This window comes from Pyrgilauda ruficollis, unplaced genomic scaffold, assembly GCF_017590135.1.
Source record: "Pyrgilauda ruficollis isolate IOZ18807 unplaced genomic scaffold, ASM1759013v1 scaffold37, whole genome shotgun sequence".
NCBI lineage: Eukaryota > Metazoa > Chordata > Aves > Passeriformes > Passeridae > Pyrgilauda > Pyrgilauda ruficollis.
The window spans coordinates 9,944,541-9,957,226 of record NW_024525156.1 but is presented as its reverse complement, the minus strand read 5'-3'; the positions used below and the strand labels follow the sequence as shown (position 1 = coordinate 9,957,226).

At 34.9% G+C, this 12,686-nt stretch overlaps 1 protein-coding gene across 3 annotated transcripts in view; it reads left to right on the top strand.

The window, feature by feature from the left end:
• Positions 1-12,686, top strand: part of CDH18 (cadherin 18) — a 159,537-nt gene that overhangs the window by 133,796 nt on the left and 13,055 nt on the right. For all 3 annotated transcript variants that reach the window (XM_041475911.1, XM_041475910.1, XM_041475913.1), the window contains one exon: positions 6,590-6,711. In XM_041475911.1, coding sequence (XP_041331845.1) covers positions 6,590-6,711 — 122 coding nt within the window. The remainder of the gene's footprint in view (positions 1-6,589; positions 6,712-12,686) is intronic.

Genomic DNA, 12,686 nt, shown 5'->3' with positions numbered 1-12,686 from the left:
TGCAGAAAAGAAATTACTAAGATTTTGGTAAGGTATTAAAATATATTACTCCTGCTGGCACGACATGACAGTGTCATATGGAGAAGGATAACTGAAGCTAGAGGGGAAACATAAAGTATAAATAGTGTTTCTGTTAATGCTATTAAGAGGCAAGCTGATTTATTTTACAAAAAGTGAAATCAAAGACAAAAATACACAATTATTTTTTGTTTACTTTGAAACACATGAAAGAAACTTATGCATTGCCTGAAGGAAATAAGTCTTTGGAAGAATACCTTCCTGGCATACAAAACTAATAAAAAAGAACAGGAATTTGTGTCAATATATTTTCTCATTTTAAATTTTTCCACATGACCAAGAATGACTCTAATAGCTTGTGTCAAATAATCAGTTTTTAGAAAATGTTTCCTTTACAATATCTTTATGAAAATAATCTAAATCAGAACAAAACGCTGTTGCAGTGTTATAAATTTGTAACCATTTGTATCTGGTGGACAGCAGGATGATTGTTTAATACCAGTGAGTTTGTTGCTAGAATCCTGCTTCAGTTTTTCTTTGACATGAATTTTTTCTTACAATAAATATAAAATGTCCTCATAGTGATTTTCGGTCTCAGGTTTTTTTTCAAAATTAGTAATTTTTTCGTTGCAATACAGAAATACAGAATAGACTTAAAGAATGAAATTCACTAGTTTTTTTTTTTTTTTTTTTTTGAAAGTATAATTAGAGGGAAATACCATGTTTTGTATTGTTTTAAATAGATATGATTATCTCTATAGGTATGTTGCAAAAACAGAAATAAAATTGTTACCATAAACCCTGACTTCACCAGGGGAAAAAGAATCACATTCATTCTTCATCTTTGACCTCACTTGCATTCTGTCTTCTAGTTTAGTTTCAGAAAGAGTTTTGGTATTGCTAACATCTATTTTTTTTTTCCAGAAAATAGAATCTGCCACAAAAGTATTTCCCTAAGTCTGAAATAGATTAAAGTAGATTTTAAAAACAAAACTACAGGGTTTTGAGACTGTATTGGTCATGGTGTAGTGCCAATGACCTCGATATCTGCTATTTTTTTACTGGTGAGAGCTGGACAAAGTACTGGTACCCAGTCCAAACTTACCAATGATGATACCAAACTCACCATTCTTCTAGCTTGTTGAGATCTTGAATAAACTTACCAATTTACTTTCAGGCTTGGCAAGCTGGCTGCTAATGCATCACAGCAATATGAGCTTATAGAATCATAAAATCATTAAGGGTGGAAAAGATTCCAGGATCATTGGACCCAACCATTTAGACAGGAGAAAAGGAGGCTTAGGGAAAATGCTATTGCTCTCTACCACTGCCTGAGAGGAGGTTCCAGCAAGGTGGGGGTTTGCCTCCTCTACCAAGTAACGAGTGAGAGGACAAGAGGAAACGGTTTAAAGTTGTGCCAGGGAAGATTCCATCTTGATATTAGGAAAAATTTCTTCATTGGCAGAGTGGCCAGGCACTGGAAGAAGCTTCCCAGAGAAGAGGTGGAATAACAATTTCTGGAAGTTTTCTAAAATCATGTGGATGTAGCTGTATCTGCTGGGTTTTGGTTTTTTTTTTAAATGTGCTTACCAATGCAATACAGAAAGCCTACAAAAAAAGCAGCTTTAAAAAATCTAACAGTTGTTGAAAGGCAGTTAGTTCTCCAGCCTGCTCAAGGAATTATGCTTCTAATTCCAATTTCAATGCTTATTCCCTGTTTATATTGGCTTAGTCATTGGCTTCTAGGCATGCTGGATTTTCTTCTCCTGTTTCTTTGGGAAAAGCAATAATGAAGATATTCCTACATTATCATCTGAAAATGGGGTAGGGTATGGCTCTTCTTACCTACCAAGATGGGGCCCTGGAGAAGGCATAGAATTTTGAATCATATGGCATTTGCTTCCCCTTTGAAGCTTTGTGACAGAAATCTCAAAATGGAAATTTCTGGCCACAGACCCAGTATGTTTTGTGGTGTCCTGTTCTAATCAGGCAACACCAACATCATCTGTGAGAATTTTGCTTGTATTAAGGCAAGAGAGAGTTTCCAGCTTGAAAACTCTAAATGTTTTTGGTCTATTGCAGTGCTATGATTACTACTATTGCTTCTGTAGTTGCTGCTGCTATAACTACTACTGTGACACAAGAGAAGTCATCAATGCCTTCAGCTTTATATTTATCAGTAAAATTTTGCTACAAGAAAAAAATAGAAACATTTGCTATCCATCTTCAGGTAACATTATTTAGAAGTACCCACTTCCTTTAAAAGAATACTGGAAGATTAAACTTATTCTTAGATTCTGCATAATTTTCTCCTTGCCAGAAGACTTAGTTTATCACATATATGTCATCCTGGAATTAAACCCAGTATTTTACTGATATTGTCACCCTCACTTGCATGTTGGACATTCTTCCATCCCTTAGGCTTTTTTTTTTTGGTAGTATATTTTATCCTTCCTATATCTATGTTTATTTTTCTAGTGTGTTAAAACTAATCTTTATTGGAGAAATGTGATGAGTCCTTTGTACTTCTCTTTAAGAACAAACGGTATAGAGAGCTAGTTTAATATCCTAAGTGTTGGTTTGCATTGTAAAGTCTTGAAAAGGTGTCAAATGGGCTTATATAGCAAACAGTTATAAACCAGTCTACGGTTAGCTAACTTACTAAAAAAAATTAGAAAAACCAAGAATACAAAAGAAGCAAAAAGCAAATAAACAAACCCACAAAAGATTGTTGATGTCAGGACTTCTATCCTGAAATTCATTCAGATAAAATATTTTTTAATTAAGTCTATGGGAATTTCGTTAGTGTGAAAATAAACTCTCAGACATCAGTAACTACATTAAAAATCTTTCTTCCTAAATAGGGGTTTTAAAGTTTGCCCACTGAAACTAATGGAAGAGAATATTCAAGGCTTCACATTGGCTGTTAATTGGGTCTGCTGTATATTTAGAGTGGACTTGACAATGGAGGATCTGAGTATGAGGATCTGGATAATAAAACTGATTTACTTTACAGATATTTAGCATTCTGGAAGAAGAACTATTTATTCTGGAACAAGTCTCAAGCATAAGAAAGTAAGTCCCTAGCATAGGTGAATCAGAGCAGTGTTTCTGCTTCAGGTGCCCCTTAAAACAGACAGCATTCATTTCGAAAAATATACTCTTGAGGCATAATGCTAATAGGACACAGAATATTTTGTGATGCGCAGGCCTGAAATGTATGTCAGCACTGATTATCTTAAAACTGGAAATCTGCCATACTGCTGCAGGAAATTTGTCTTATTAAGAGAAATGTACTATTAAAAGTGCCAGTTATTAGATTGGTTTGGAGATTGCAGGTGAATTGTATTCTTGAAAAAGACTGGAGTATATGTTATTTCTCAAAATCAAAAATTAAAAAAAGGAAAAGAAAAAAAACCTTATTTCCTGCAACTCCTTCTCATTATATTCCCCCATTATAAATTGCTCTGTCACCTTGCATGCAAATTTAGGTTGTATGCACACTGTTCAAGACTGTTTTGGTATGTGGTGTTCATAGTGTACCATTAGCATTTTGTAGTGAGTAGCCTGTTGGTATGGAAATTTGCCTGCAAATGTCAGTGATTCCATGAGGCACCAGCTTCCAGAGAGTTACTAGTATTACCTTGTGCATAAAGAGCTCTTTTGAACTGATGAGGTATTTATAAATTCTTCATACTGTAAAACAGCTGCAAAAGAAATAAGGTAAACTTTCTGAATCTCCATAAAATAACTCTGTAAAACTACTGCAAATCTAACTGAGACCGCTCTGGGTGGTAGTGACAGGCATGCAAGAGGACACATTCAAGGCGGGGCAAAGAGATCTGCAGCAGTGTACTGAAACAAAAATATTTAACACTTTTTGTCATACACTGGACTAACAAGTTTGATTTTTTTCTTCCCCAGTAACTATATGCCAGGCCTACAGAGCAATCCTTTATCTGTGGTACCCACTACTCTGTGCTCTCTCTGCTTTTTTCTGCATCCTCTTGGATGTTTTATGCCTCCTCATACCTTTGAAGATGGCCCTGCTTTGAGCTGGAAACTGGACCAGTGACCTCCAGAAGTCCCTTTCAACTAAGATTTTTCAGTGATCCTATGATAATCTGATAATCACAACTTCTGTTACCTTCTTGCTAAAACTCTTCCAGGTTTTCTGTAGTATTAAAATGTTCAAATTCTTCATTATAGTTTGTGAATCTTGTCAAAAATTAATTTATTAATCTTTAACCCTTTACAGTAATCCCTGTTTTCTAGCTCCTTATTAAGCTTTATGTACTCTCTCTTTGTGTGCATTGTGTCCTTCCTTTCATGTATACCACTTTCTAGTCCACATACCTCACATATTATGTTCAAGAACCTCCCCAACAATGCCTCAAAACCAAAGTTTCTTTGAGCCTAGATAGCATATTCTGTAGTTGTAATGATAGGATTTTTTAATTTCATTGTCTGATTACATTAACAGAGGACGTTACCTAAATGAGTTGTAAGCTAAATTTAAGTGAGCAGTAAGTAATGTTAAATCTATACTGCCTGTGCTGTTCGGCACGATCTTTTGACCTACCTTCAGGAAAGGAACAAACATCTTTTTGTATTAATACTCATACTGGAAATGTTCTCCTGGAGAGAAGATTGCTTCCTTGAGAAAAAACAGCAAAGATACATAAATGGCTCCCTTCTCCCAAATACTTAGTGGACAGCCAAGTGTAATTCTTCTGTCACTTATATATCCCTAGCATTTAAACTTTCCTCAAAGTTTTCTATTAAAGGTGTTTTTTAGACAGCAATAGAAAGCCTCATTCTTGCCTAAAAATAGGTGAGATAGTCCAGTTTGTCTCTTATACAAAGATATTTATAGATTCAGGGTAAAGCTGAAAAAAACAGTAAAGGAAAATTCCAGCAAGATAATGGCATTTGCAAGCCTATAAATGTCTGCTGTGCATGTTCTTCTAACTTCTAATGGTAATGGTAATTGGGAATAGCATTCCTCTGCTAGTTAAGTCTTCTGTTAACTTTTTTATTTCCTTTCTATTAACATTTTATAGGGATGATTGACTAAGTTTCAAAGGTATTAGAAAAATCGTGTGAACATACATGTTAGTTAAAGAGAGAATGTGAAAAATCTGACACAATTTCTAAGACCTTGATCCTCTAGCTAGTATCCCATATGACAAAAGAAAAACCAATATCTCTCCATTTGTCAAATAAACTTCAACATTCTCAAATATTCCTTCACTGTGAGCCTACATCACTGGTGGTTTTAAAGCCATGTGTCTAGTCAATGCTTTCCAGAATTCTGAGCAGAGATCATTAAAGGTGTGACAAATATAAGGCATTTTACAAATGACCCTTTTTAAAAGAAACATGGTAAGGATAAATTATGATCAAAATAACCATGGTGAATGAAGTTTCACCATGAAAGAAGCTTGGACTACTAACGTTTCTCTGTTTCTCTTTTTTTTTTTTTTTTTTTTTTTTTTTTTTTTTTTTTGTGTTTGAGGGTTTTTTTTAAATTTGTTTGTTTGTTTTTTATTCTCATGAGCACACACATGAACTTTTAAAATGTCAATCTATAATACCCCATTCTTCCATTTTAGTCCATTTGAAAGATTGGCTTTACTGTCTTCTACTGATAGTTTGGTGAATGCAAGATGAAGTTTGTCATCTAACTGATTGATACTTGTATGGACTCCAGAAAGCATGTATTAGATAACTATAAAAAGTTTAAATACATAATTCTTTCAACAAAATAAAATTACCTTAGTACTTAGAAGTAAGAACAAGGGTGTTATGGACTGAAAGAAATTGTGTGGTGTTTGGTTTTTTTAATCCATTTTCTCATGGAAAGTGTATTCTTATTGAAAGGATTCTATTTATTGTGCTTTTTTGAGGGTTTAGTCTTTCTGAGGGGGAATTGTCATGAAAGTACAGATCATAGCCTAAGGCATTGGTACTTAAATATTGTTTTCTTTGTGCAAAAACCAGGCTCACTTCTGCTAAACTTTCTTTCTTTTCTTCTGCTAAAGCCACACTCACTAACTACTGTGGGAAATACCATGGTAACTTGTGAGAAACCAGAACTCAAGCTTGGGAATAGTTTATATGTACCTATGTATTTATTATTATATTTGCATTTTACTTTCTAAAACCTTTAAGGAGATTTGAAAAAGAAAAATGCTTTAATATTTTTGTTTTAGATTTAATTCAATACTGTGATGACAGTTTAACATTCATTACCAAGAAATTTATCATTTTTTGGCATACAGTGTGACAATATAAGTCCAGCAACTTCCTCCCACTTCACTTCCAGAGTAGCTTGTATTTGATTTAAGTGACTTACGATTCATGCCATACTTCCCAATCTTTTTAACAGTTATTTTTCAAAACAGTTAATGAAGCACAACAAACATCTTTTAGTGTGTTGTTACCTAAATTTCTGTAGATGCATCCAGTTTTGATCTAGTTATTGTGTTAATAAACCACTTTTAAATTGAGGTTGACATGCAATTTTGAGTATTTTAAAAGATTTAATACTATCCTGTGTGTTTTGCAGACAATCCTGGGCTAGTGAGCCATGTTCCAGTTGGTGTTAGAATCCTGGATGTCAATGACAATCCTCCCGAGCTTGCCAGAGATTATGATGTAGTCGTCTGTGAAAATACAAAGCCTGGTCAGGTAACTCTCGCAGCTATATTCCTTGCAGTGATAAAGAACAATTGCTTTGTTAATGTCACATATGTCAGACGTCTGGAACATGTAATAACTCTTTCTGATTTCACTTTAGCATTTTGTATTTGATTGAAATTTAATTGTATGAAGCAAAAGGGAGAAAACTTTGGCATTTGTTCAATATCTCTTTCTTGTTGCTGCAAAATAAATACTCAAGCTATCTTCTGTAAAGACAGGTAAAACTTTAATCCTGTCAGATAAGGAATAGAATTTGACAAGCCACTATCCTGAACAAACTGAATAAAGCAGGTTTAACATCTCTGATTTGAGTGCTACATGGCAGCAGTGTTTCAAATGCAGCTCACTGAAGTGGCTGGTGAGCATGGCTCACATCCTCACTCTTTGCTTATTGGCTGCCCTTGCCTATAAAGTGTTGTTACACAAAAGATCTTAAATGGGTTTTCACAACTATGAGGATGGGGAGGGCCAGAACTGCGACTGAATAGCTGAATCATACTCCAGCCACTGCTCCTCTGATTGATGCACATCACTGCAGCCCAGTCTGACAGTTTTGCAAAGTGCTTTTCCTTTTCTGCATGGACTGAGTTTTACCCACAGCACTGTGCTTGTTTTGCATTATTGCACAGGCTGTATGTTTCAATTATGAGCTCATATCTTTCCTGAAAAATATATTACTAGTAATAACATTATTTTCATCAATTCCTTAAAAAGAGTATACACAAGTGCATAGTGACACATATCTGTTTTTAAAGCTGAGACTATAAAAATGCCATACATCGTCTGACTGTAGCCTGATCAAAGTTATCTTCACTCCACCAGTAGCCAAAAACTGGCACCTAAAGCATAGTATAAGAAAAGAGCAAGTGTGTATGATACTTGCCACAAATTCTTCCCTGGTATCAGATCACTTGCAGGTAATTTCCTGATCTAAATGTGGTTTATGTATTTTTAAATAATCTTTTAATAACCATCTCATATGAACCTGCCTAACTTTTCCTACAACAAGCATTAATTTTTAGTATCTGTTACTTCATGCACCTAGAAATTTTGTAGTTTAATTGCATGCTTCAATAAGACCTTTTTTTTTTTTTTAAATCTTTCCATACTGTCTTCAATCAATATTTATCAGTTCTCTTGGGAGAGAAAGAGGGAGTGCAGTTGATCTCTATTTATTACCGCTGTGACATGCATAAATCTCTAGCACATTGTCCCTTAGCTGTCTCTTGTCCAGATTGAGTCAGTTCTACTTAACTGGGGCAATCAGTGTTAAAGCCCTTCCAGACTTTTGATCATTCATCTTTTCCTCCTTTAAACTTTCTCCAATTCCTCTTTATTCACCTTGAGACAGAACCAAGATTCAAGATGCAGGTATGCAGTGGTTTAAAATTCTTATAATATTTCATGCTTCATAGTATATGATAATCTCTGCTTTGATCTTTGGTACTTTCACAGCAATTTCTAAGAATGACTTTGCTTTTTAACCACTAGTAAGCATGGAATGCACAAAACTATGCCTACCATAACACCAATATCATTAAAGGTAATAGTCAGATCAGAGATAACCTTCATGGGTGTGAAGTTAAGACTTTATGTCAATGTATAATGAATTTCCTCTGTCTTTGTATTGCCTGGCTACTGAGTATTGCTGGGTCTTTAATGTCAGCCCTTCCTCTTTTCTTCTTCGAACAATTCAATATCGTGAGTAGATTTGGTGGGCTGATAATCATACTCTTTATAAAAAGACATTTCTTATTACTGTGATCAACAAGTGGCCCAGTGTAAGCAGGAAATCACCATGGCTTTCTCTCCTTGTGTAATATACAATTTACAGAAGAGGTGCTATTTCCTGTCTTTAGAGCATTTATGTGTGCAAGGACCCTCTTATCTAATGATTGTATAGTGTTATTCAGTGCTCTTATTGAGATACTGGAAAATCCAAGTAGGTCTGTCTGTCAGCTGAATATCTCCTATTAAATGTTTATTAAATTAAAATAATATTCTGAAAACCTCAAATAAATGCAAATATATAATAATTAGAACTTTTAAAAAAACTAATGTAAGAAAAAATACCTTTTTTAAGCATTAGTTGCAACTGATTTCAACTTTTTCTGATATTTTTAAAAGCATATTATTTAACCATAAATGATAAATTCTTATAGCCAATAATAAGGTAAATCATGCAGTGAAGCTATCTCAGAAATGTTCTTTGCTGAGGCTGCTGGGGCTATTGTTTCTGGTAAGTAGCTAATGTTTTGTAGCAAAGTTTTAACTCTCCAGTAGTAGTTTTACAAATTATAACTTACGGGCAAAAGCTTTAAGGGATACAATAGCATTTGCTCAGTGTTTGGTCCAACCTTGTACTTTTTCCTGAGCTATTGTTGCACATCTGAATGACTCCTGACCTCGGCAACACCACAGTTTAACACCTGAGATTAGTTCTGCTATGAGGGACTCTACAAGCTGTAGTTTAATACCAAAGGCAGGACCTGCTTGATGTTGAATTCTTCAACTAACAGGGCTCCTTTACACATGTGTTATGAGCTATTTTTTATTTTCATTTCACAAGGTTTCAGAAAAATTGTAACACCAAGCAAAAGCCAAAACAAAACACAAAACTGCATGTCTTGCTCAGATGTTGCAATCTAGTCTGAGGAAAGAAAAAAAAGTAAGGCCCTGTTCAACAAATATTAGGGAGGGGCAAATAGACTGATTGCAGAAGGTGACAAGTGTTCCATATGCTATTAAGGGTTCCCAGCTGGATGGTTCTGAATCACTGAAAAGACAGTATAACTTTGAGTTATCCACCATCCTGTGAGAATGTTCCATAAGATTTATGCCTAAATAACAAATTCTGTACTGCTGGGGACATCTGCTTGACTTGGGCTTCCATGTTGCACTGTCCTGTAAGGTTAATTATTTCTTTCCTCAGCACATCTCTTTTGAAATTTTTTGTATGTGAGATAAACTAACCAGTAGGTAGCCATTGAAAGACTTCTTGTGTTTGCTTGTTTATTATCAGAAGAGTTTTTTTATGGAGTGAAACCACAGTATCATCTAATCACAAAAGCTGTCTCCTGCTTTTTTCCCTCCACTGCTCTGTTTTTTGAAAAAAAAAAAAAAACAAAAAAAACCAAAAAAACTTCAAGTGTTTAATGCTTAAGCCTTAAGTCTACATGACCAAACCTAAGGCATGTCAAAAAGAAAATGTTTATGAGAACACAATCATTTCCAGGCTGAAGTGACAGCTTTAGTCACTTAGTAATCATAAACTTCAGAAGATAGACTAAGTAACTGCAAGATATTCCAAGTGAAGCCTGGTTGATATTATATATTGAAGTAGATGAAGGAGTTGTGATTTGATCTGAGATGACATTCAGTCTTTGAGAATACTGACTTCTAGACATATACTGATTTTCCAAATGACCATGAAATTTAGCCAATGTAGAAAAATGACATTTTGCCATCTTCCAAAAAGGAAATCAATGTTAGTTGGCAAGGAATGCCTCTGCTATGTGTTTGTCATGTGTATATTTGCTTGCTTATTGATTCAATTCTAAAATGATTCTGAGTAGAATTTAACACTTGCTCTCTGTCCTCTTCAATTAGTTCTCCTCAGTTCTTGAAATTCTCTTTTCTCATCATATCTTGCCTTTAAAAAATGTCATGACCCTTCAGTTTTATTCTATCAGTGTTGTCAGCTGGGCTTTACTGAAGCTGAGATGATGTCTTTTATTTTAATCAGGCTTGACAGGGTATATGTTAATGTCTGCTAATTGGCTGTTAAGTACTTGGCCAATTAATTAGAAAAGGGTTAATAGTACATTTGGATGTCAAGATGATGTGTACTTTTGTTTTTCACTGGTGAATGAATGTCTTAGAAATATTTTCTGAAAATATGTAAACTTCCTGTTTAAAAACAGTTCTCTAAAAATGCTTTGACCTATCCTAGTAAATATAAAATATTTATTTTCTATGCGAAAATACAAAACTTTTATACCATGTGGTGCAATACTTTTTACATACTTTTATGAAAATATTCAGGGAATATTTGAATTTGCATGCATGAAATCAGGGAATATAGACAGTATATTTTGAGTTATGAAGTTAATCTTAAAACCAAATAATTTTTACACAAGTCATGTGTCACTGAGTCCTTGATCAAAGGTGTTTTTGTTGCAGAATGGCATGCTCTTGAAGCAGCATTCTGTAAAATGTCACTGAATGTTTTTTGTAGCATAGGGGCAACAGAATGAAAATTTATCCACCATGCTGTCAAATAAAAGCCAAAGCTGCATGGCAAATTGACTTATATTTCACTGAGAAACAACACTGAGGATTTACAAAAAATATTTAATAAAACAATATATTTTTCTTATGGTTTACTTGAAGTTTTTACAGATGTGTATGGCATTTAATGACATCTTTAGTATTTGAATAATAACAGAAATAGATTATTTTGAACATAATGTTTTATCACCCTTTTTTTTTTGTCTTGCTGTGCCAAATATAATTTCAACATTGTGAACTAAATATATATAGCTAAGAAAATCCTGTCTTTCTGGTTTTACATGGTAGTTTCACTAACAATTGTGCCACCTTTGCAAAAGTCAGTAGTGAAAAATTAGCTTTTGACAAAATTTTCAACCAGTATTGCCATGACTTAAGTAAAAGTCATATCCATGATTATAGATAGTTCAGATTTTATTCATATTGATCTTACCCCGCTCCACTTCAGCAAAAAGTATTGTGGCAAACTAGTAAAATATTATTGGCAATAATATTTTATTATATAAGTACTATTGGCAATAATATATTATTATATAAGTACTGTTAATTGTCTCGGTGCATGTAGTCAATGCAATGTACTTTATTCTATGTAGTGAATGGAATAAGCATTATACCCTATTGAGTTGTCACAGTTTAACCCCAGCTGAAAACTCATCCCCACACGGCCACTCACTCACTTCCCCACCAGCGGTATGGGAAAGAGAATCAGGAAAGTAGAAGTGAGAGAGCTTGTGGGTTGAGATAAAGACAGTGTAATGGGTATAGCCGAAGCTGCACATGCAAGCAAAGAAAAGCAAGGAAATGACCACTTCCAATGGGCAGGCAGGTGTTCAGCCATCTCCAGGAGAGCAGAGCAACAGCTCATGTAGCAACACTGACTTTGAAAGACAAACACCATCACTCCAAATATCCCCTCCTTCCTTCTTCTTCCCCCAGCTCTATAAGTCAGCATGACATCATATGGTATGGAAAATCCATTTGTTCAGTTGGGGTCAACTGCCCTGGCTGTGCCCCCTCACAACTTTACCTGCACCCCCAACCCCTCGCTGGTGAGGCCGTACAAGAAACAGAAAACACTATGATGCTGGGCAAGCCCTGCTCAGCAATGACAGAAACATCTCTGTGTTACCAACACTTTTTCCAGCACAAATTAAAACCACAGCCTCATACCAGCTACTGTGAAGAAAATTTACTCTACCTCAGCCCAAACCAGAACATGGTTTAAAAAATACATTTGTTTTGCTTCTCTTAAGTGAATGGAGGTAGAGATCTCTGTGGTGTCTTTCAGTTTTAAAACAGACCAAGCCACTGGAGTCTATGCTGTGTGTTTCAGGTTCAGTCCAGACTGACTATAGCTGAACACTGAACAGAAAAATTCTTATGAAAAGAGCACTTTCCCTCCCCCCTTTTATGTTTCCCTCAGGATATCTATCAGTTCTGTGCAGCAGTTTGTGTGGGCTTCATTGCCTATACCACAGGAACAACTTTTATTGGATTCCACTTTAGCACTTGAGTTTCAAGACCCAGCATGAAAATGAAAGCAGAGGTAGAAATACGTTTTGGTCCCACATTCCAAGAGCTGAGATCAATTTTAGTTGAAAGTAAATTTAAAAAACCACCAGGGCTTTTGAAGGCAAAGGTCCTACCTTTCAAAAATACCTCTTTCAGGCATG